General features: G+C 39.7%; 1 protein-coding gene across 1 annotated transcript in view; it reads right to left on the bottom strand.

The window, feature by feature from the left end:
• Positions 1-791: 791 nt before the first annotated feature.
• The window catches only part of CTTNBP2 (cortactin binding protein 2), a 186,801-nt gene continuing 165,423 nt past the window's right edge, over positions 792-22,169 (bottom strand). Inside the window, 7 exon segments of the mRNA XM_075065458.1 lie at positions 792-1,066; positions 1,068-1,207; positions 10,494-10,595; positions 14,224-14,356; positions 15,343-15,403; positions 21,217-21,399; positions 21,726-21,931. Of these exon segments, the coding sequence (XP_074921559.1) occupies positions 916-1,066; positions 1,068-1,207; positions 10,494-10,595; positions 14,224-14,356; positions 15,343-15,403; positions 21,217-21,399; positions 21,726-21,931 (976 nt within the window). The 3' untranslated portion in view covers positions 792-915.

The raw sequence follows: 22,169 nt of genomic DNA, 5'->3' as shown, positions 1-22,169 counted from the left end.
ACATAGTAAATCCACTATAAAAACTGGTAATTACATGGTAATTCATGTTATTGCTGATACATTATCTCTGGACAACCATGTAATTAAACTTGTGCTGTAATTCTGTCAATAAGATCTGTTTGGTAAAACCATTTCCTAGATTCATTTTTTAAAATGCTATTGAAAGAGTAAAAAAGTTTTACATCATACATTAAGAACTCAATTATTAGAGGAGCAAATTTTCAACCATCCCAAAGAGTGGGAAGTTGTGTGAAATAACTGATTTATTGCATTATAATGTCTCTCCCTTTTCTTTTTTAAAGATAGGAGTTATAATGCAAACTCATAACAGTTCCAACACATGAAGCCTACAATAAGCAAGAGAGAAACAAAAGCACATTTCAGCAGGCAGACTATGGGGTAATCAAAATATTTAATATGGCTTGTAGCTGAAATTAATTGATCTATGTTTCCAATCATTTTAATTATTGCCACATTCCATTCACTCTTCATTAAGTGAAGATAAAAACATGTTCAGTCTTTAAAAGGCATGTACATGAGCTTTAAGCCAGTACTGAACATATTGTGCAACTCATCTGTATGCAACACATGAATTTCATAGAATATATTTATATACTGTATATATATATATATATATATATACACACACACACACACACACACACACAATTTTCTGTAGTGATACCCCTGAATAAAATCATTTAAGCAATAGTAATTTCCATATTAAAAAACCCTTTTATGAGGTTGGCATAACTTCCCACTACTAAGTTTAAATCAATAAAATTTCCAGATTAAAGCAATAAAATATTTTCATTATGAACATCTTATTTCCATACAAATTAAACTGTGGTCCCGTACACACATTACATTACAAGGAAACTATTTTAATTTTAAAAAATTATTTACATATTTGAGTTATTTGTTGTTTAATACAGAGATTACGTGAACACTGAAAACTGTATGATAGGCAGATTTATTAGATTTTTCTATTTGTAATTTGTTGTGCAAATTCCAAATCTTTTCTTTTGAGTTAGCCTCTATTTGCCTTGTATTACTGCTGCTGCTTTTTGGTGTACTGAGAAGGCTGGGTGACTTTACTTCTGGGAACAGGAAGAAAAGATTTAACTCTTGAAACACCCAACTCAGTCTTTGATTTACTGTTGGCGCATTCCACAGTGCGATTGCTGCTGAGAGGACGGATCCCATCCTGTGAATAAAATAAAGCATCTTTTTAGCATAAGCACATCCATCATAAGAACCAAGAACACCAAAAATGAGCAAACCAGTGAGTGTCTACTGTTTACACCATCTTGCACCTTTTGGAAGCCTGATAGCCACAGGAAAAGAATAAATGTTCAGGTCCTGGTGAACAGTTTTAGCTTTCTTAACCAGTTAGAAACCAATACTCTAATAGAAGTTGCTTTTGTAAAAAAAAAGCTAACAGGGCATTTCTTCAGTAAAAACTTCTTAACATATCACACAAGGACAATGGTAGTGCTCTGCACTGTCATTGAGAAGCCCTAAATGTTATTCTTATTCTCCAAATCCCAATTGCTGGATGAGCAGGGATTTGAAACACTATGGAGGTAATATATTCTCTTTCCTTCATTAGGTAGAGAAGCCCCTGTGGAAGGATGACAGCTGTAAACTGGGTTGGGGAGATGCATGTTTAAATCAGGGACACAGCAGGAGATCTCTTGGATGATAAACACAAGATTCAGTATTAGGGCTGGAATAAAATAATCCATAGACACATTCATTGTTACCCCATCACAGCAACAATGCTAAATGGAGCTAAGGTTGAAGTGACATTTCCATTTTAAAACTTCTGTTTTCAGTTGCTCGTTTTCTTATAAAATGACTTTGAAATGTCTTGTGCTTGGCTGCAGCCTAGCAGCCAGTTTATCTGGAAGGTTTTATAAAAAATGTCCAACCATTTTTGAGGTACCATATTTTAATGTGGAATGGAACACATGAGAATTGGTTCTAAACTCTTACTCCCTAATACTGACTATTCCAGATTCTAAACTGATTTCAGAGGAACTAGGGCAAATTATACCAGCTGATGATTGGTACTGCTCTCCTTACTTTTCTCTCTCTCTTCCTCTGAACAAGAAAGGTTCCCTGGACTATATGGACCATTTCTTCCTCCTCTCATCCCCAAAAGCTCAGCAGTCCAACTGAGGTTTGCAGCACCACTGGCACTTTTAAGTTACGTTCTTTTTAAATCTAAATTTAAAACATTGAATAAGCACTACTTTAGTGTGAACAATAAGCAGCGGGGTAGGTGTGTATGAAGACCCTCCAACTGCTGCTGGAAGGACACTATCCTACTTTGTGGACTGTTTTAAAATTCACCATCTGCCATACTGGCTGTTCTTCAAAACCGTCTTCACTAGCCACTCAGTATTTCAAAGCATCTAAAACCTTTAATTGGCCTTTCAAAATTCTCAAGTACATGTGGTGTGCTAGTAAAATACCACCTGATGTTTTTGTGCCCGTCATAAGATTCAGTAGTTTTGTAAATCTATCCAGACAGCTGATTTGTTGCTGAGAGCTTCTTCTCCTATGTTGGAAAAAAAACAAACAAACCCCACATAATGAGCCAATTATCATCTTTCCAATTCATACTGCAGCTTCTTTCTTTTGTAATGTAATGTCAGGGTAGCAGTATTATTTAAAAGTGTGGTGTAGTCATGCTACAATTCTATGGGCAGGTCTATACTACAGAGAGAATTGACGCTCTGAGATCAATCCACCTGCAGTCAATTTAGCGGGTCTAGTAAAGACCCACTAAATTGACTGCAGATCACTCTCCAGTCGACCCCTGTACTCTGCCCCCGACGAGAGTAAGGTAAGTCGATGGGAGATTTTCTCGGTGTAAACCTTGCGGTAACTCGATGTACGGTACGTCGACTCCAGCTACGTTATTCTCTCTCTTTCTCTCTCACACACACACGGCACAGAGGGTAGTTGCTTAGCATGCAGCATAGGCCAAATCAGTTCCCCTCCAAAAAATGTCTTATCACCACAGAAATGAGGTGAGGATAGTGATATTATCCCCGTTATGAAAGCAGTTTTTTTTACTGGTCCTTTCTACTCATATAGTAGCTGATTTGCTGTGGCAGAAACTGCATTGAGCAGAAGAATGAAATAGCCCTAGGCATTAGAGGCACTGGGGATATCCATCTGTCTTCAGTATTGCTGCAGAACAGATAGTACTTTTAAAAACCTGTTTGCAGATTCCTAATCTGGAGACTGAGACCAGCTAATACTCGATTCTAACTTCCTATGAGAAGAAGATGATTTCTAGACAATGCTGGGATTTATATGGTAGGGCCTAAGGACAGGATATACATTTCTCTTCCATCTTTTCTAGGAAACAAGTACTGCTTGTGCGAAGGAAATGTACAGAGGAAGGGAAATTGCATGTTCTGCCCAACCTTAACATACTGCACTTACACCATACTACTGGTCAAAAAGCAAAATATAGATATTTCCAAAACAGCACCTTGGAATGAATCTAATTCTTACAATTTTTGTTTCCAATTGATCAACAAGATAATTAACTAAGCTTATATAGTTATTACAAACCATGCTATAATATAGTTTTGACAGCAAAAAACATGCTAACTAATAAAACAAAACATGTAGCCAGATATCAAAATTCATAATATTAGCACAAATGCAGTCAGCTATGTTTTTGAACCACGCAGATCATCAAATCACTGCCATATGGGGTTAGGAACTTCTTTACTTAAATAACAAAAGAATATCAATACAGTAGGTAATCCTTTTTTGTTAAAAGAAAAAACTCTATAAAGAAGTATAGTCCCAAACTTTCATCTACCTTCAAAATTGTAGTGGGAACTGATCTCCAGATTTTAAATAAAAATCTGGAATACATTCAGTGACATTTTAAATATTTAAGGTAACTGCCAATAGGCCAATAAAAATACAGTAAGTGTTACAATAGAGAGGTGACAAGATAATTCAAAAGAGCAACAACTTAAGAGTGCATGGTGTAGCTGGACAGCTGTATTTCATAAGGCATCAAAGCAATTAGCTTCATTGCACAACTCTTCATTAAAATCTGCTGTTATGTTTATGTTACACATGCTAACTCATCTACATATCAATACAGAACAAGGGACTTAAATTTAAACCCTATAAAATAGCAGAACAGAGAATATTTAATGAACCTACAAAGCTCCATTTATAATTTATTTTCTCATTAAAAAGGTGTGTTATTGTGATGGGTTGGATCACAGAACCCCCCCCCCCCGGGAGCTGCCAACCGATGTGCCAAGACTACTTCTATCCCTGTTTTCCCTGCCAGCTCAGGACTTCAGCACCCTGTGTCGCTGAGCCAGACGCTCTTGTCTACTTCAACAAAGACCCAGAATCTGAATTACCTGCCCCAAAGCTGCAGGTTTACGTGAAAACAGGTCACAGAAGCGTGCTTGTCTTTAGCACCAACTCCCAGTGGGGTCTAAACCCAAATAATTCTGTTTTACCCTGCATAAAGCTTATGCAGCGTAAACTCCTAAATTGTTCGCCCTCTATAACACTAGTAGAGAGATACGCACAGTTGTTTGCTCCCCCAGGTATTAATACATACTCTGAGTTAATTAATAAATAAAAAGTTATTTTATTAAATACAGAAAGTAGGATTTAAGTGGCTCCAAGTAGTAACAGACAGAACAAAGTAAGTTACCAAGCAAAATAAAATAAACTGCGCAAATCTATGTCTAATCAAACTAAATACAGAAAGGATCCTCACCAGTTCCAGAATGCTCCCTTTTACAGGCTAATCTCCTTTTAGCCTGGGTCCAGCAATCACTCACACCCCCTGTAGTTACTGTCCTTCCTCCCAGTTTCCTTTAAGTATCCTGCGGGGGGGTGGGGGTGGGGGTGGAGAGGCTCCTTCTTTAGCCAGCTGAAGACAAAATGGAGGGGTCTCCCAGGGGTTTAAATAGACTCTCTCTTGTGGGTGGAGGCCGCCTCCTCACCCTTTGTAGAATCTGGTCACAAAATGGAGATTTGGAATCACATGGGCAAGTCACATGCCCATGCATGCCTCAGGACTTGCAGGCAGCAGTCATTACCCACATGCTACCTTGAATGTCCTCAGGTAGACTTCTTATGTAGATTGGAGTCTTCCAAGCTCTTTTGTCTGTTAAATGCTTCTTGATTGAGCACATTCCTTTCCCAAGAAGTGACCAAATGTTATAACTAAGGGTACTTAGAAATCAAGCAATTATACAGCCAATGTTCATAACTTTGAACACACAAATGGTGCCTGCATACAACTAGGATGAACATAACCAGTAGATCATAACCTTTACATAGATATGTTACATGGCATATGTAGCAAAACTCTATTCCAGTTATATCATACATACATTTATAAGCACCCCCACCCCATAAAGCCTTATGGGGTACACTGTCACACCCTCCCCTGAACTTACAGCCAGAGACTTGGACACTGTCCATGGCGGAGGCAGTACCTGTAAAATTTCTGTTTGTCTTTGGTCACACTCCTTTTCAGTACCTTGAAACCATGTGATGTCATTCCTAACGGTTCTAGCCCGTTTTGGGGTTCCTGGTCCCCGGATGCCTGAAAACAGGTTGCGGTATAGTATTGCTAACAGAATGCAAGCAGCAAGATCTGTTAAAGTGGAGCTGTCTTGGCATTTAGCCACCAATGCCCTGAGGCGGTGTGCCTCAGTTTCCCCCTTTACACAGCAGCATGGGCCTGTTATGCTTTTGCTGCTTTTTACAGATACGGGCTGAAAAGTAACATGCTGGTAGGGCTGTCTCGTCACCATCCCTAGCATGTTCAACAGCTTTTTCCACATCTTTAAAGGGTTTACCACCAGTATGAATTCTTTTGTTTTATCCCATAAGTGAATTAGCAAAAGACATAAGATTAACAGCAAATCTACGGTGGACAGGCTTCGTTCACTCAGTTTGACTTGTTTAGCATCTATTGCATTTTCCCAGTTCTCTGTGCTCTCTGATGGGGTACACTGTCACAATTATATTATATATATATTATACTGTTGTAATGAAGTTTAACAGAGACTTGCAGCTAATGAATGAAAGCTAATTCCTAAAACTAATTTAATTTTATCTATTTGAACATTTTTAATCACATAGGGCTGAATTCTGCCATCCTTACTCAAGCTAGGCATCAAGATATGCCAGAGCCCTCACGGTAAGAGATACCGGCTTTCAGACTGGAATTTCCCGCATGAGCACAGACTTCAGTGGAAAAAGCATCCTAATTGCTCCAAGAGCTTCTACACTGGACATCCTAGGGAAAGAGCAATGTCTTAGAGCTGGTACTGTGGGCTTGCTGGCAGTCTCACTGAGGACCAGGGGCTTCAACAGAGGCATATCAAGGAGCTGCTGTGTCTCCTAACTTGGCTTCTTGCGCAGAACCTTCACATCATCTCATGAGCTGGAGCTTGGTATTTCAAGTCCTGAGGAATCAATGCTTGATGGGCGATGGAGTGCTTTGGTGGTGATGTTCACTCACTGGGCTTATGGGAAGTGTAGGAAGAGCTTGCCTTTAGGTTTGCTGCTTGAGATCCTACACTTCAGCATCACAGACTTTTTTATAGCTTTCCTTCAGGCTACATGCCCATAGGTGCATGTTCCACTGTTCCGATGTTGGATTTCTGTTTTGCAGCTCAGTGCTCATTTTCTCTGTTGATCTGGTCCTCCTCTCATTTTTCTAGGTTCTTTTTCTCTTCCTTTTGCAAGTATGGGATCAAAAGAGGACGAAAACCACTCAGCTTGGAGTTCCAGGATATTTATGTGCATCCTGGATACCTAGGGAGACCACATTCCCTGTGTCATATAATTGTCCAAGTGGAAGCCTGCCAGGGCTGTGTCAGTGATAATCATCTTGTCCAGGGAAGAAGGAAGAAACAGACCCCCCCTCCCCCATGCATACGTGATGTGAGTCTGTTCATCACTGAAGTCATGACAGTACCTTGGTGGGGACTGTTAACATGAAGTCCATGGAATGATGGTTTGGTGAGTAATGGACTGGAGCCGCATCTGAATACAGCAAAGGTGGAGTCATGCAAAAGGGGTCACGTGTACATGAAGCCATGTGGCCTAGGAGGGATAGGCAAGTCCAGGCTGGTAGATAGGATTGCTCACAATGTAAGTTATGATGTTGCTCATTGCCTGGAACATGTCTTTTGGCAAATAGGCCCATGCTGTGACTGAACTGATGTCAGCCCCTATGAAGTCCAGAGACTGTGTGCAGTCTGTGATCGATTTCTCAGTGTCGACACTGACTCCAAGGGACAAAAGCAGGTTGAACAGCATGGAGGTTGAAGCTTGTGTTTCTTGACAGGACCATAAAGCTAGAAGCCAATTGTCAAGTTATAGAAAATGAGGACCCCCTAAAGTTTGATATAGGCTGCTATAACAGAAAAAAAATTGATAAAGACTCTGGAAGCAATGGCTATTCTGAAGGAGAGCACTCTGCACTGGAAATGGTAGGTGCCCACTGTGAATCTCTGGAAATATCTGTGAGCTGGAGGGACACTGATGTGAAAATACATGTCCTTCACATTGAGAGCCGTAAACCCCATGCTTTTCTCTAAGGATGGGATAATCACTGCCAGGGTGATGATACAAAACTTGAATTTGTGAATGAAGTGACTGAAATGTCAGAGTTCAAGGACTGGTCTCCCCCTGACTTTCTTCTTGGGTATCAGGAAGTTGAGTAAACGCCCGTTCCCTGATATTCTGTGGGAACGCGTTCTACTGCTCCCTGTTGTAATAAGGAATTCACCTCTTGGGTGAGGATGCTGTCATGAGAGTGGTCCCTGCAAAGGGACAGGAAGGAGGGGTCTTGGAGGAGGTAGCATGATAAACTTGATTGTATAGCCATGGTGGTGATGTTCAACATCCATTTGTCCATTGTTATCGCATTCCAAGTGTGGAAAAAGAGGGCTAAACAACTCCGAAAGGTGGTAGGAGGGTTGTGAGGTGACAGACATAGCAGTTGGCAACTCTTGGGGTCACTTCAGAAATACCTCTTGGCTGGAGGTTACAGCTGTGACATCAAAGCCTGAAAAGAGGGCCCTGAGAGTCAAGATCACTGAGTTTTCTGGCATTTCCTTGGGGGCTTATCAGGTCTCTGAGGATAGAATGGGGGCCCCACAGAGTTGAGTGGATGGTGGAATTTGCACTTTGGAGCAAGAATGTAGATGCCGAGAGAGTGAAGGATGGCTCTGGAATTCTTGAGGATATGCAGTGATTCCTCTGTCTTCTGGTTAAAAAGATGGGATTCACTGAAAGCGAGAGATCTTCAACAGTGCACTGTACCTCCCTTGGGAACGGGGCCGGCTCCAGACACCAGCCGACCAAGCATGTGCTTGGAGCGGCACCCTGGGGCAGGGCAGCGCTCGGGTTTTTGTTTTTTTTTGTTTTTGGTTTGGCAGTGCGGTGATCGGAAGGGGCCTTGCTTCCTACTTTGCAAGATTCCCCTCAGTTCTATTAATGCATCAAAATAACTCCTGTTAGCTGTCTAAGTATACATGTAGCCCCCTTTGCTGCACCTCACCAACATTCACTAATTTAACCCCAAACTGAGATTTTACTTCAAAAGGAAAAAGTGCCAGAAATTCCATGAGGTCCACTAGAGACTTCACTATTGCTACTGATTTTATGTGGAACACATTCTGATACTCTGATGCTAGGCACCAAACAAAACCCTACGGATAGGCAGCAGAGATAACAAATGATCTCATAGCATCTCTGTTAGGTAGGGAAGCATTATCCCAATTGAACAGACAGGGAGCTGAGACACAGGTATGTTGAGTATCTTGCCCAAAGTCAGTCAGTCACACTCTTTGTCTTTGTCTCTCTCTCTCTCACACACACACACAGACACACATACATGAACACACACTTACTTCCTGGTAGAGCTAGGAATTCAGTCCAGATCTCCTAAATCCAGTGCCTCTTCTAGCCAAGAATATACCTTCAGTACATGTAGAATTGCACTTTAATTTTGTGACGCTAGGGAGAATTTAACTCTCACTATGAAAATTGCACTGCTGAGCTTAAGTTAGAAGTTAAAAGGAGAAAGGCTTGTACATCCTCTCTGGAGGAAGGTCTTGTGGTTTACACATAAAATTAATTCAAGGGGGCCTGGATTCCATTCCCAACCCTATCACAGATTTCCTGTGTGGCCTCGGGCAAGTCATTCATTTCAGTTTCTTCATCACTAAATGGATGATACACTTCACTGGGGGGTGGTAAGACTAAATTGCTGTACATAAAGAACATTGAAATTCTAGGATGGAAGGTAACATTTATACAAGTAAAGTATTATCAGAGTCTCAGTGTTCCTGAAGAACTCAGTATCATTATGCTACATATTGAATTTTTTAATATAGTAATGTTTTCCCTTTATAGATTTCAAATGGATGTAATCTGGAAAGAAGGTAGGTAATATCCCCCCATGGTTTCTTCAGAAAAATAACTGACATTCAACAAATAAACTTGTGATCATCCAATTATTTTCTGACTTATGACTTTATGCCCTCCAGTAACAAATCAGCAGCTTTTTGGTACCTAAGCCGTCACATGTTTAAACTACCCTGTAGTTAATATTGTCTGTTTACATCCGGACTCTTGTTTCCCAAAAGTGGGAGGACCAATTCCAAATGGATTCATTCTTTCTGGTTTTTTTGGTTTCTTATAAGATAGGGTGCCAAGAGAGCAGTGCATTGAAACATACAAGTTCAGAAGGAAAGAAGTTAATCCCCATTTAAAAAAAAAAAAATGCTGATCTATGTCTTGCTTGCTCAGCCTCCTGTACTATAATTGGTTTCAGTTTCTCAAAATTTCCACCATCTGGGAGCTTTCCACTAAATGTCAGGCTGACTCATTTCTAGTTACGGAAGACACTTAGGAGTAATCTGGTTCAAACTGGCATATGCTCTGGTAATCACTAATATGGATGACAAAGCAAACCATATTCAAGCAATTAGTGTCAAGTAGTAACAGGAATTTTGACTACTTCAGTTCATTTAATCATTTTAGCTTGTAAGGCTACTATGAAAATGTTGAATGCTAGAAAAGTCCAAATTTCAGAAAAGTTTGATTAAAATAATTGAAATATGACTGACTATGATACTTATCAGTAGATATCATTATGTAAATATGAAAATCACACATGGGCCAAATGCATATCTGATTTAATGACCAATGAGTTTGGTGGACACACACCAGGGAAAAATTTAGCTCATGGTGCCTGAAGTATGTTTCCTAAACATTATTAATCATATCGGTTTACCAACTGGTCAGGAAATACCTTGTCTCTCTAATTAGGAGATGTCAAGGCATTTTAATCTTTCTGATTCCCACCAAGAATTCAAACACAGATTTGTAGTGAGCCCTAGAAAATCTTCAAAATACTTTGTACACTCTTATGAAACATGCTGTGCATCCCATACCTTTTGTGACACCAATTTACTTGGATTAGTATTGCTTGCTGAAAATATAGGACCAATTTGAGAGCTTCTGAACATAACCAGCTCATCCTTAGAATTGGCAATCTAAAAGAAAAGAAAACAATATTTTGGAAGTCTTTTATATTTCATTTTGAAGATTCTTGGGGTCTATTTTTAATGCATGTTTTACTTTGCATGGGAGATTGTGGGAGTTATGTGTAAACTTCAAAAGAAGGATTAATAAATCTTCACTGTATCCAAGAAAAAAAAGGGAGTCAGATTCAATATAAGTTTACAGACTCATAGAAATGTAGAGCTGGAAGGGACTGCCTGAGACCAACTAGTCAGGGGGTCTCAAACACGCGGCCCTCGGGGCTCTTCTGTGCGGCCTGCCAATCTCCCTGCGCCCCCCCACTTGGGGAGGGCAAACTACAGCAGCCCGCGGGATTGCCCCCGTGGCACCACGAGCCCCGCGCCGCTCCCTTAAGCAGCTGGCAGCACAACCCTTAAGGCTGGAGGGGAGAAGGGAGGAGGCAGAGGACTCCTGCATTGCCTCTCTTCAAGGTACTGCCACCCGCAGCTCCAACAGGGAACAGGGAACCGTGGCCAATGGGAGCTTCATGGGAGGTACCTGGAGGAGCAGCAGCAGAGCCCTGTGCCCACCCCTGCTTCCCGAGGGGCCGTGGTTCCAGCTACTTCCTGGAGCGTTGCGGCGTGGGGCCTGGAGCCTGCCCTTCCCCCAATGCGCACCGCTGCCACCCCAGAGCTGCTCTAGATAAGCAGCACCAGGCTGGAGCTCACACCCCGCACGCTTCCTGGACCCCAACTCCCTGCCCTGAGACCCCTGCCGCATCCCACACCCCTCCTGCACCCAACTCCCTGCCCTGAGCCTCCTGCTGCACCCCATACCCCTCCTGCACCCAACTCCCTGCCCTGAGCCCCTTACCATACCGCACCTCTCTCCTGTACCCAGCTCCCTGCCCTGAGCCCCCTGCTTCACCCTGCACTCCCTGCCCTGAGCCACCTGCTGCACCCTCCACTTGACCCCCTGCTGCACCCCTCACCCCTCTTGCACCCCACATACCAACTCCCTGCCCTGAGCTCCTGCCACACCCTGCATCCCTCCTGCACTCCCTGGTGACAGGGAAGGCGCAGCATTGGGGTTGGGACTTTGGGGAAGGGTGTGGAAAGGGGCAGGGAACGGGTGGGAAGAGGCAGGGCCTCTTGGAAGGGGTGGAGGGGGGGCGGGGCCGGGGGTAGTGAGGGTTGGGGTGTCAGTGATGTGGCCCTCAGGCCAATGCACTGGACCTCATGTGGCCCTTGTGGTCATTTGAATTTGAGACCCCTGAACTAGTCCATTACCTCCTTCTCTCCCCCCAAGGGAGAGGAGGGGGCAGGGCCAAGTATACCTAGGACCACCCCCGACAGCTGTTTGTCTAACTTGTTCTTAAAAGCCTCCAATGATGGGGATTTCATAACATCACTTGATACCCTATTCCAGTGTTTAACTCCTCTTGTAGTTAGAAAATTATCCTAAGATCTAACCTACATTTCCCTTGCTGCAGATTAAGTTTGTTTTACCTTCATTGGATATAGATAACAGTTGATGATCATCCTCTTTATAATAGTCCTTAACATATTTTCGTATGTATCAGGTCTCTACTCAGCCTTCTTTTCTCATGATGAAACATGGCCAGTTTTTTTAACCTTTCCTCATAGGCCAGGTTTTCTAAAGTTTTTATCAGTTTTGTTGTTCTGCTCTGGATTCTCTCATTTGTCCACATCCTTCTTAAAGCATGGCACCCAAAATCAGACACAGTACTCTAGCTGGGGCCTCACCAGCCCGGAGTAGAGTGAAACAATTACCAATCATGTCTTACATACAACACTCCTGTTAATACACCACAGAATAACGTTTGCCTGTTTTTCAACTGCATCACATTTTTAACTCAGATTCAATTTGTGATCCATTATAACTCCAAGATACTTTTCAACAGTACTACTGCCTAGCCACTTATTCCCCATTTTGTAGCTGTGCAGTTGATTTTTTTCTTCTTTAGTGTAATACTTTGAATTTCTCTTTATTCAATTTCATCTCTTTAATTTCAGACCAATTTTCTAGTTAATCAAGGTCATTTTGAATTCTAACCTTGTCCTCAAAAGCGCTTGCAACCGCTTCCATCTTGGTGTCATCTGCAAATTTTATAAGCATTCTCTCTGCTGCATTATCCAAGTCATCAATGGAATCCCACTAGATATATCCTCCCAGTTTGACAATGAGCCATGATTATTCTTTGAATACAGTTTTTCAACCATTTGGGCTCCACTTTACAGTAATTTAATCTAGACAATATTTCCCTAGTTTGCTTTTGAGAACATCATGTAAGTACAGTGTCAAAAATGTTACTAAATTCAAAATAAATCATGTCTACTTCTTTTCCCCTATCCACTAGCCAGTAGCTCTGTCAAAGAAGGAAATTGGGCTGGGTCAGCATGATTTGTTCTTTGAAAAGCCATATTGGCTATTACTTATCACCCTGTTATACTCTAGATACTGGCAAAATTATTAATCAATTTGTAAGAATCTTTCCAGTTATCGCAGTTAGGCTGACTGACTGGTCTATAATTCCTGGATCCTCTTTGTTCCCCTTTTTTTAAAGATAGATACTATATATGTTTGCCATTCTTCAGTCCTCTAGGACCTCACCCATCCTTCATGAGTTCGTGAAGATAATTGCTAATGGTTCCAAGATTGCTTCACTCCTTGGGTGAATTTCATCAGGCTCTGCCAACTTTAATACATCTAATTTCTTTAAATATTCTTCATCTTGTCTTTCCCTATTTTGTCAAGGAAAAACAGGGTCAATGACACCAGCTGCCATCCCTTAAGCCGTGCCTTTTAGAATTGCCACAACCAGTAAATACATTTTAAAAGTGTTAAATCCTGTCTACACAAGTGTTTAAAAATGTTAGCTAAAATGAGTTAGCTAACATGCTTTTAAACCATCCATTTTCCCTAGTTCAGACATGGCCTTGGAGTGAATCCCTGCTGAGATGTCAAGGGATTAGCTGGCGCAGCTTCAGTGCATCTGGCTCATAGCATATAGCTGCTAAAACCTAACTTCACAGGCAACTAAATAAAACAGGATTAGAAAGCTTCCCACCACAATTATTTCTTGATTAAAAGTTTGTTGGTATCTAAGATCACACAGAATGTGCAATAAAACAAAATTGCTGGAAAGATTTAAACAACAAGGGAATTGTTTATGGAGATCCTTGAGGGTATAATTAGGTATAATGGGATTATGGTAAGCAAAGTAAGTGTACAATGTGCATCAGAAAAGCTTTATATTCCTATTAGATGATGAAATAGTCTACCAGTGGAAGTAGTGAAAACACAACTGACTCAATCACTTAAAATTAGGCTGGTGAAAGCAATATGATGTGGAGAACAATAATGCATTGAAGCAGATTATCTGACAGCACTTTAGCTTCTCTAATATTTATGAATCAATACATTTTAGCATCCACTGCAAATTCCTGAGTGTATGACATGACATTTAAGGTTAAACTTTTTTTAAAATAAAATAAATCATAATAAAATCTACCACACATATATTAGTCTATTTTAGCACATCTCCAGTCAATAAAAAATATTTTAAAATCTAAGATCTATTATGGATTAAACAGCTACATATGATAATGATGTAAATTATTTAAACCGCAGTGTTACCTTGCTTATATCAGACTCTGATTTGCTGGAACACATACTTTGAAGCTCCTGCACAAGATCTACTTCATCATCAGAACCAAGGGACAGCCTTTGCTCCAGATTTAACACTTTTAGCTGCTCATTCTCTGAAGAGCTATGAAAATAAAACAAGAGACAGGACAACTGAAAGTGGGCTATGGCACATAATATATTTACACACACACACACACACGACACTGGGAAATGGTATCATTCTTTCATAAAGATTGTATAACTACACAGTTTATTCAGTAATGCCTCTACTTTAGGATGTACCAACAAACAGAATGGAAATAGTATCCAGTTTAGGCATCAGTAGTTGTCAGTCTTTAATTTTGTTGCTTCATAATAGACCCTCTTCTACCCAATTTATTCTACTCTCTCCATTGTTTCAGCAAGAGATGCTTCTGTATGATAAGTACAAGTGTCATTCGGCAGGAGAGTTCTTCTTTCTTTTGCTTACACCAATTCAGCACTGCAGCTATCCTTCCACATTCTTTTTTTGGAACTATTCCCAACTATTTAAACTAAAAGGAGCCACTGCTAGAAGCACAAGGGATTCTGTGCTCTGCAAAAATGTGAATTTCAGATCTGGAGTTGTCTCTTGCATATGGTAGCACAAAATGCAGTCCCCTTGGACCATTTGTTCAGTAGCTACTTAAAAATATTCCATATCATTTAGACTAAAATGCACATATTATACAAACTTCAGATTTCCATTCAGTAGGCTGAAATAGCCAGAGGGTCTTCTTTGTACACCTCTGGATGAAAAGACAGCCTTCTGCTTTTTATAAGCCAAAGTAAGAGGAGTTTTATATAATATTCCCCAGAAAATTCCCTAGAAAATTCTAATAATAAATAAAGGAACATACTCTGTGGCAAGGTTTGAGCTACTGAAATAGGTTCTAAATTATAATTAAAGGCCTCCAAACCCACCCCCTCCAATTAGAATTAAAAAGCCTACACTTCTTCAGCTCTGAAACCAAAAGTAATCATACCAAGCATAAACCCTTCACTTAGTCATAAGAGTGAATTGGTTTTTGACACAGTAGTGTCTGTGCTCTTTGCTAAGTGCTAAAAGAAAAAAAAAACCTGACTTACTTTTTGATAAGAGAAGCCATTTTGTTGCAATTTTGTTGCAACACATTCTTTGTTTTTATACCTGCACAAGAGGGGGGGGAAGTTAATTTGTTAGTACATAGCATAATTCTATTGTTTTCTTCATTTTAAAAGCTGTAAAGAATAGGCAAAACATATTCCTATTTGCTTAACATCAGACATCATCAGACACCATCAGACCACAGCACGCCCCGTATCCTGTCAAGATCACGTTAAGGACCCAGTCTGCTTTAGGAAATGGCAGTGGCAATTCAGAAATAGCACTCTTCTCCCTGAGTCAGTACTGAACAAACCAATATCTTAACATAGGGTTGGGGGTATTGTGCTGCTGAGATGGCCATTTCTTTTATTTCAGAAATAAAGCTGAGGTTGGACCTCTCACTCGTGGACATTAAAAATAGCATGGTACTTGTTACCCAAGTAGGAATGTTACCCATAATAGGCTATCTAAATTACACCTTCAGAAATTTCATTCTGGCTGCCTAAAATCCTCCATGTAGTTTCAGTTTGACAGGGTATTCTTCAGTTTTATTTCTGAACTAGTGTATAATCTTGCTGTGGGCTGTTTTTTAATTTATAATTTTTATTATTTTTTCTAAATACAACAAATATACCAAAATAGCAGATTCATCATAATACAAGTAGTAAATAAAGAGGTTTAGGATAAAGGGAGAGAAGGGAAAGCGACATATCTATCTTCAAGGTCCACATTAAATCGCTGACCTCTAAAAAGTCAGTCAATGACTTTGAATTTTTCAGACATCCCTCTTCTGCACAATGCCAGTTTGCTTGTTAGCTGCAAGGACAGCCATATCACTGAGCCAGGCATCAATATTTGGTGGGAATTGATTTTTCCATTTTTGCAGTATTAATTTTTTAGCAACATAAGCTGCATGTTAGAACCAAGCTGCCTTGTTACCAGGAGCACATCCAAGAATGAAACTTAAGGGGGAGGGCTTCATCTTAGCTTCCAATATCAAACTGGTTCAACCTGAACCCAAGGAGGAGTCTGTGTGGTCACATCTAATAACCATAAAGATGCATTAATTAACAAAAAGGAGATATCAATAATTTTCAAAGCTGGGAAAATGAAATCATCACAGAGTCAGGGAGGTGTAATTTGTTCAGAGCCCAAATTACCTGCAACTCAAAGGAATGTTCTTAAAATATTATTGAATTCCTTAAAAACAATTTGAGGAATACAATAGGGACATACAAAATTCTAGGAAGGACATTCATTTTCAGTATATTAATTTTACCCCACACATTGACAGTTAACAAACTCCATCTCCCCAAATCGTTAGCCATTTGTGCAGTAACTGGTTATATATTTATCTTAGGGATGTCTGAACATTTTTGGGAATCAGTATTCCTAAATACCTCATGTAAGAGGATTGCCATTGAAAATCCCTATTTGAGAAAAGGTCTTTGTGGACATATTTGTTAATGCACAAGATTTCTGATTTACCTTAATTAATTTTAAATCCTGAATCTAAACTTATTAACAGTGGTTAGAAGCTTAGGAATGGTAACCTTTAGTGTAGATACAAGATCATCATCCACACAGAGCATAATTTAGTGTTCTGTTTGGCCCGACCTGATACCACACACAATTTGATTTGCTCAGATGGCAATGGCTAAAGGTTCTAGAGTTAAATCAAACAGGAAAGGAGAAAGGGGGCAGCCCTGCCTCATACCTCTCTGTGTTGGAAATGGGGCAGAAATGATACCATGGGTAATTACTCTGCAAATTAGATTGGAGTAAAAAAACTTAATCCAAGAAATAAATTATGTACCAAGTCTGAAATTTTGCTCATATGTAAAGAACGGTATGCGTTGAAAAGCCTTTCCAGCATCTAAAGAAATAACAGCTAATAGCATCCCTCTAAGTGGCAACATCATCAATCAGTTGATGCAAATTATCAGAGCCATGTCTTTTATGGAAGATTCTCAACTGAATTTTTACAAAAATTCTTGGAAACTTTAACACCTACATATTGAACATGTTCAGTGATACCAAGAATGAGCAAACTCTCCTGCCTACTCTAAGTGAGATTGTAATGACAGTTATTATTAAACCCAAGGAAGACCCTGGACTATGTAGTAATTATTGTTAGCCTTTTGCTTTAGTCTGTATGCTGACAGCTTGCCAGCTCTCTCGCCAGATTCCCAGTAGTTTTGCTTCAAACTGAATAAAGCAAACTGCCTTTTGGGACAGAAGTATATTGATTTCAATTCTGTGTTCTCTCCATGTCTTTTCATAGGTGGCGTAAGAGATGGTATGGCCTCTGATGAACGCTTTAAAGTGTGGCAGCTGATGAAGTGGTGGGGGCCTGTGGGTTTTGTTTTTTTTTTCAAGTTCTAACTCTTGTTGGAGAGAGTTAACAAATGATGTATCAAACAGCAGAATGGTATTTAAGCCCACATTTTAGTTAGGGGTACATACTCTGGGCACTTAACAGACAAATGTGTATAGGAGCACAGTCAGCTATAACAATAGCACAAATGCCATCATCAGTGAAAGAACTGATCAAGTCTTCTGACACTAAGAAATAGTCCAATTCTGAATATGTTGAATGAACTGCAGGAAAAAACAAACAAACAAAGAAACTATAGTCTCTGGCCATAGGATTACCCAATCTTCACACATCTTGTAAACCTAAATCAGCCATGTACGTATGAAGTACCTGACAAGTAATCATGTTTTTATATGCAGATGGAGCAGATTTATCAAGGACTGGGTGTTTCGTTGAAGTCTCCAGCTCTAATAACAGGATGGTGTCATTTATACTCATTAACAAATTATGAAAAAATTTGGGGTCACCCTGACTTGGCCTGTACAAATTGGCAAATATGATTATAGAATTGCTAATTTTAGCCTTGAGGACAGTAAATCTGCCCTAATTGTCAGAACTTGTACTCAGAATATTTACAGTCAACTTTTTATGTATTAGTATAGCAACACCCCTCACACAGAATTAAAACAACTAGAAACTGAGAAGCCTACCCAATCTCTATTCAGTTTACAAGCTTCAAGTTCTGTCAGATGTGTCTCCTGGAGAATTGTGATGTCAATACTCTATTTTTAAAGGACTGAATATTTTTTTTCTTTTCACAGGGTTATTAAAACTCTTTATATTCCAGGAGAGACATTTAATTACTGGAGCCATCATTGTTAAAATATACTGGATAAAATATAAAGCTGCTTTGAGAATAAATGAGAAATTTGCAAATTTTCCTGAGTAGCATACAGTTCTTACATATCTAAGCAGCTAAAGTTATACAAGCCCAGGGGTAGGATGTCACTTCCCAGTACATAGTCTATAGGAGTGAGAAGGAAATTCCCAGCATGGGAGGGTAACAAGACGGGGGACAGAAAGAGGAATTAAATAATTAACTCCCCCAAAATATAAAATATAGTGGCGAGAGACACACATTAGTTCCATGAAATCACAAAGAAGAATCTGTTCAAACTGTTCAAAAATATACACTTGATACCCAAAGGGGAAACTGGATCAGCTGAAATGTGGAGATCACCATAGCCCCGGAGCCCCGAACATTACAACTATACTAATGACCTATTACCGACAAAAAAAAAAAAAAATAAAGAAAAGAAAATGAACATATCAATCAATTAGCACCTATCAAACTTATTTAGAGCAGCCATATCAGACCTCAGAGAACAATACATAAATTCCATACAGTCGAACCATTCCATATATAAAAAGAACAAGAGTACTTGTGGCACCTTAGAGACTAACAAATTTATTTCAGCATGAGCTTTCGTGAGCTACAGCTCACTTCTTCAGATGTAGCTCACGAAAGCTCAAGCTGAAATAAATCTGTTAGTGTCTAAGGTGCCACAAGTACTCCTGTTTTTTTTGCAGACACAGACTAACCTGGCTGCTACTCTGAAACCTGTCATTCCATATATGTCTCCTCTTGCGAGGGAGGAGCTTGCAGATTTTTGAGGTATTTTTCTGCCTTCTGAGGGAACCTGAATGATACTATCTTGTTGCTATCTTTAATATTGAGCACTGTTGGACATTTAATAAAATAATTCCAGTTCATCTTCTTAGCCAAATGCTCTGCTTGGTTAAAAGCTGCCCTCACTGCAACCATATCACAGGCATAATCTTGAAAAAGCAGTATTTCAATTGCTGGTTCTCCCTCAAGAGTTCCTTTTTTTCCTATTGATTTTTGCAATATAAGCTCCTTCACGATAAACTTCAGGAACTTCACAATCAGTGCTCTGGGCTGACCTCCTGGAGCTGGCAGGGAGGGCTATGGCCCAGTGTGCCCGCTCTATTTCAAAACAAATCTACCAGCAAATCCAACAACTTACTTAGGGACAAATTCAGAGGGTTTGCCCTTCCTTATTCCCCCAGGGACACCCACAATTCTCAGGTTACACTGTTGTGAGCTACTGTCTAGATCAATTAGCTTGGTCTTAAGTCTTGATATCATTACAGTTCTTCATAACCTGTAATTTGTTCTCTTTGAGACTATCTTCCACTTCAGAAATTCTGTGTTCTACTTCCCCATTCCATTTGGATAGAGTACGTAAGAGCACTCTGAATCTGAGGCATAGTGGTAGGGTGGAAACTAGATTTAATTTCAACAGTTTCTGCAGCCACCTGTTGTAATAAGCCATCAGCTGTGTTCCATCAGATTCAGGCACCATTTTGTTTGCAGAAGCGGGGAGGCAGATCTCTGTTTTTTTCAGTGCTTTCAGATCTGAAGAGGAAGATGCAGAGCTAGAGGGCACCTTGGGGGTTTCAGTAGTCAGGCACAATATTTCTAGGGGTTGAATGGTGGGGTTTAGGGGACGATGTTCAGGGATTCCAGTGGACTACTTCAGAGCTCAAGCAACCTGCATCAACCTTGGTTGCAGCACCCTCTGATGTCCTCTCTGTGTGCTGCTAAAAGAATGCTATTTTCCATTCCAGAAGTGGTTGATTTCGCATATGGATAATGCAATCCCTGTATAGTTTATAATTAACCATTTACTGGCTGATTTATGATCTCTGGGTGACAGGCATTATAAATTTATAAATGCCACTTATTAATTATATCTGCCACACTACTGTAGTTGCATCAAACCAGTTATCATATAAAGCATCAAGCAACTATTAATTAGCATACTTGAAACTATATAGTAACCTCTTAGAACCTCTAAAATACAACGTCTTTCCCTACATAAACTCTGGATTTTTTAAATTTATTTTTGGCAATGAAGAGGAAACCTTAGAAAAAAGCCTGCAATTTAAAATCCAGAGACTTTTGCCCATCTGATCATTTTGAGGTAGAGGAAAGAGTGCCAACAACTGCATCTCCAACATCATTTCCTACAGTCCCTATCTTATTCTTTGGAGGTCTCCCATCCAAGTCCTAACCTGGCTTGATTCTACCTAGCTGGCAAAAGTGAAAGGACCATAGAATGAGAAAGTATGTCTGATTTTTATTATTTATATTATAACCATTTACATTATTGTTGTGTATATATATAAAAAGGGTGCAAAACAATGAGATTATTAAAATGACTTGCTTACTATGTCATTTAACACTTTATGTGCTATAAATAACAAGAAAGACATTTAACCAGAATAAAAATAAATGTAAGTAGGCTATTTCAGAAGCACCAGAAAAAGAGCAAAAGAGCTGAATAATTTTCAAAAGAAGTGAACATTAAATGTACCTTGTTTTTGCTGAGAACTAAAAAGAAGTTCAACCATGAAAAAAAAAACAACCATTTTCCTTCCAGGGTCGTATCTACTCATCTTAAAAACACTTCCCCTCCCCGCCCAATCACAAAAGACTAACATGTTTTCTGTGGCCCAAAATAACAAGCTTTACCTTCTGTATTTGCCTCCTGCTTACTCCATGACTGGGAAGATGAATGACCTGACTTCTTACGAGGACTTGTGCTCACTTTTCTCCAGGAAGCATTCTCTCTTTTCTTATTACAATTTTTGTAGCTTGAAACCAGGGCTAAGGGGAAATTTCCTCCTTTAAAGTCTGCTCTATATCTATCCAGATCTGAAACAATATTAATACACTTTTAAAAAAATGCTGATAGTGCATTGCAGCCATAGTAGTGATATGCAGTTAGCAAAGAAATAACATGGCCTCTAGGATTTCTCATTAACATTCCGTTCAATGGGATCAAACTCTTTTAATCACAAGACTTCCCATATTTGTGAAATTACTGTGTTATGTACTGACATCTTTTCTAACGTGCTTTGAGATACACTGATGAAAAGTGCTACATTTATTTTTAAAAAAATCATTAAATAATGTTAATCCTACTTAAGAAATTCCAGTATACAACTGCTTGCTTTCTAGCTGAGCTTTTTTACTGTTACCTGTTCGTGGAAGAGGACAGCCATGCAGAACAGCTTTGTTTAGCAAGATACTGAGAGCTGCTTTAACCACAGCTTGTTGACCTTGACTAGGATTTTTTTTGGCTGCTGTTTGTCCCAGTGCAGATGGTCTCTTCACAGAGGCTCTGGAGAGTATTGTTTCTTGAACTCTGGGAGCAATGACAGTGTTCCATAATTTGGACAACCACCTTGAAGCATACAGAAAACTTTAGAATCAGGAAAAGTTATCAAACAAGTTTTATCATATCTTACTTATTAAAGATGACTTACAAGTAGGGGAGGGTGTCATGGTATAATTCCCTACTCTGAACCTTAGCGTCCAAAAGATGGGGTACCAGCATGAATTCCTCTAAGCTCAATTACCAGCTTAGTACTTGTAGTGCTGCCACCAACCAAGAATTCCAGTGTCTGGTACACTCTGGTCCC

This window comes from Chelonoidis abingdonii, chromosome 1 (assembly GCF_003597395.2).
Source record: "Chelonoidis abingdonii isolate Lonesome George chromosome 1, CheloAbing_2.0, whole genome shotgun sequence".
NCBI classification, from domain to species: Eukaryota; Metazoa; Chordata; order Testudines; family Testudinidae; genus Chelonoidis; species Chelonoidis abingdonii.
Note: the sequence above shows the minus strand (reverse complement) of the source record. Positions and strands in the feature narration are given on the sequence as shown.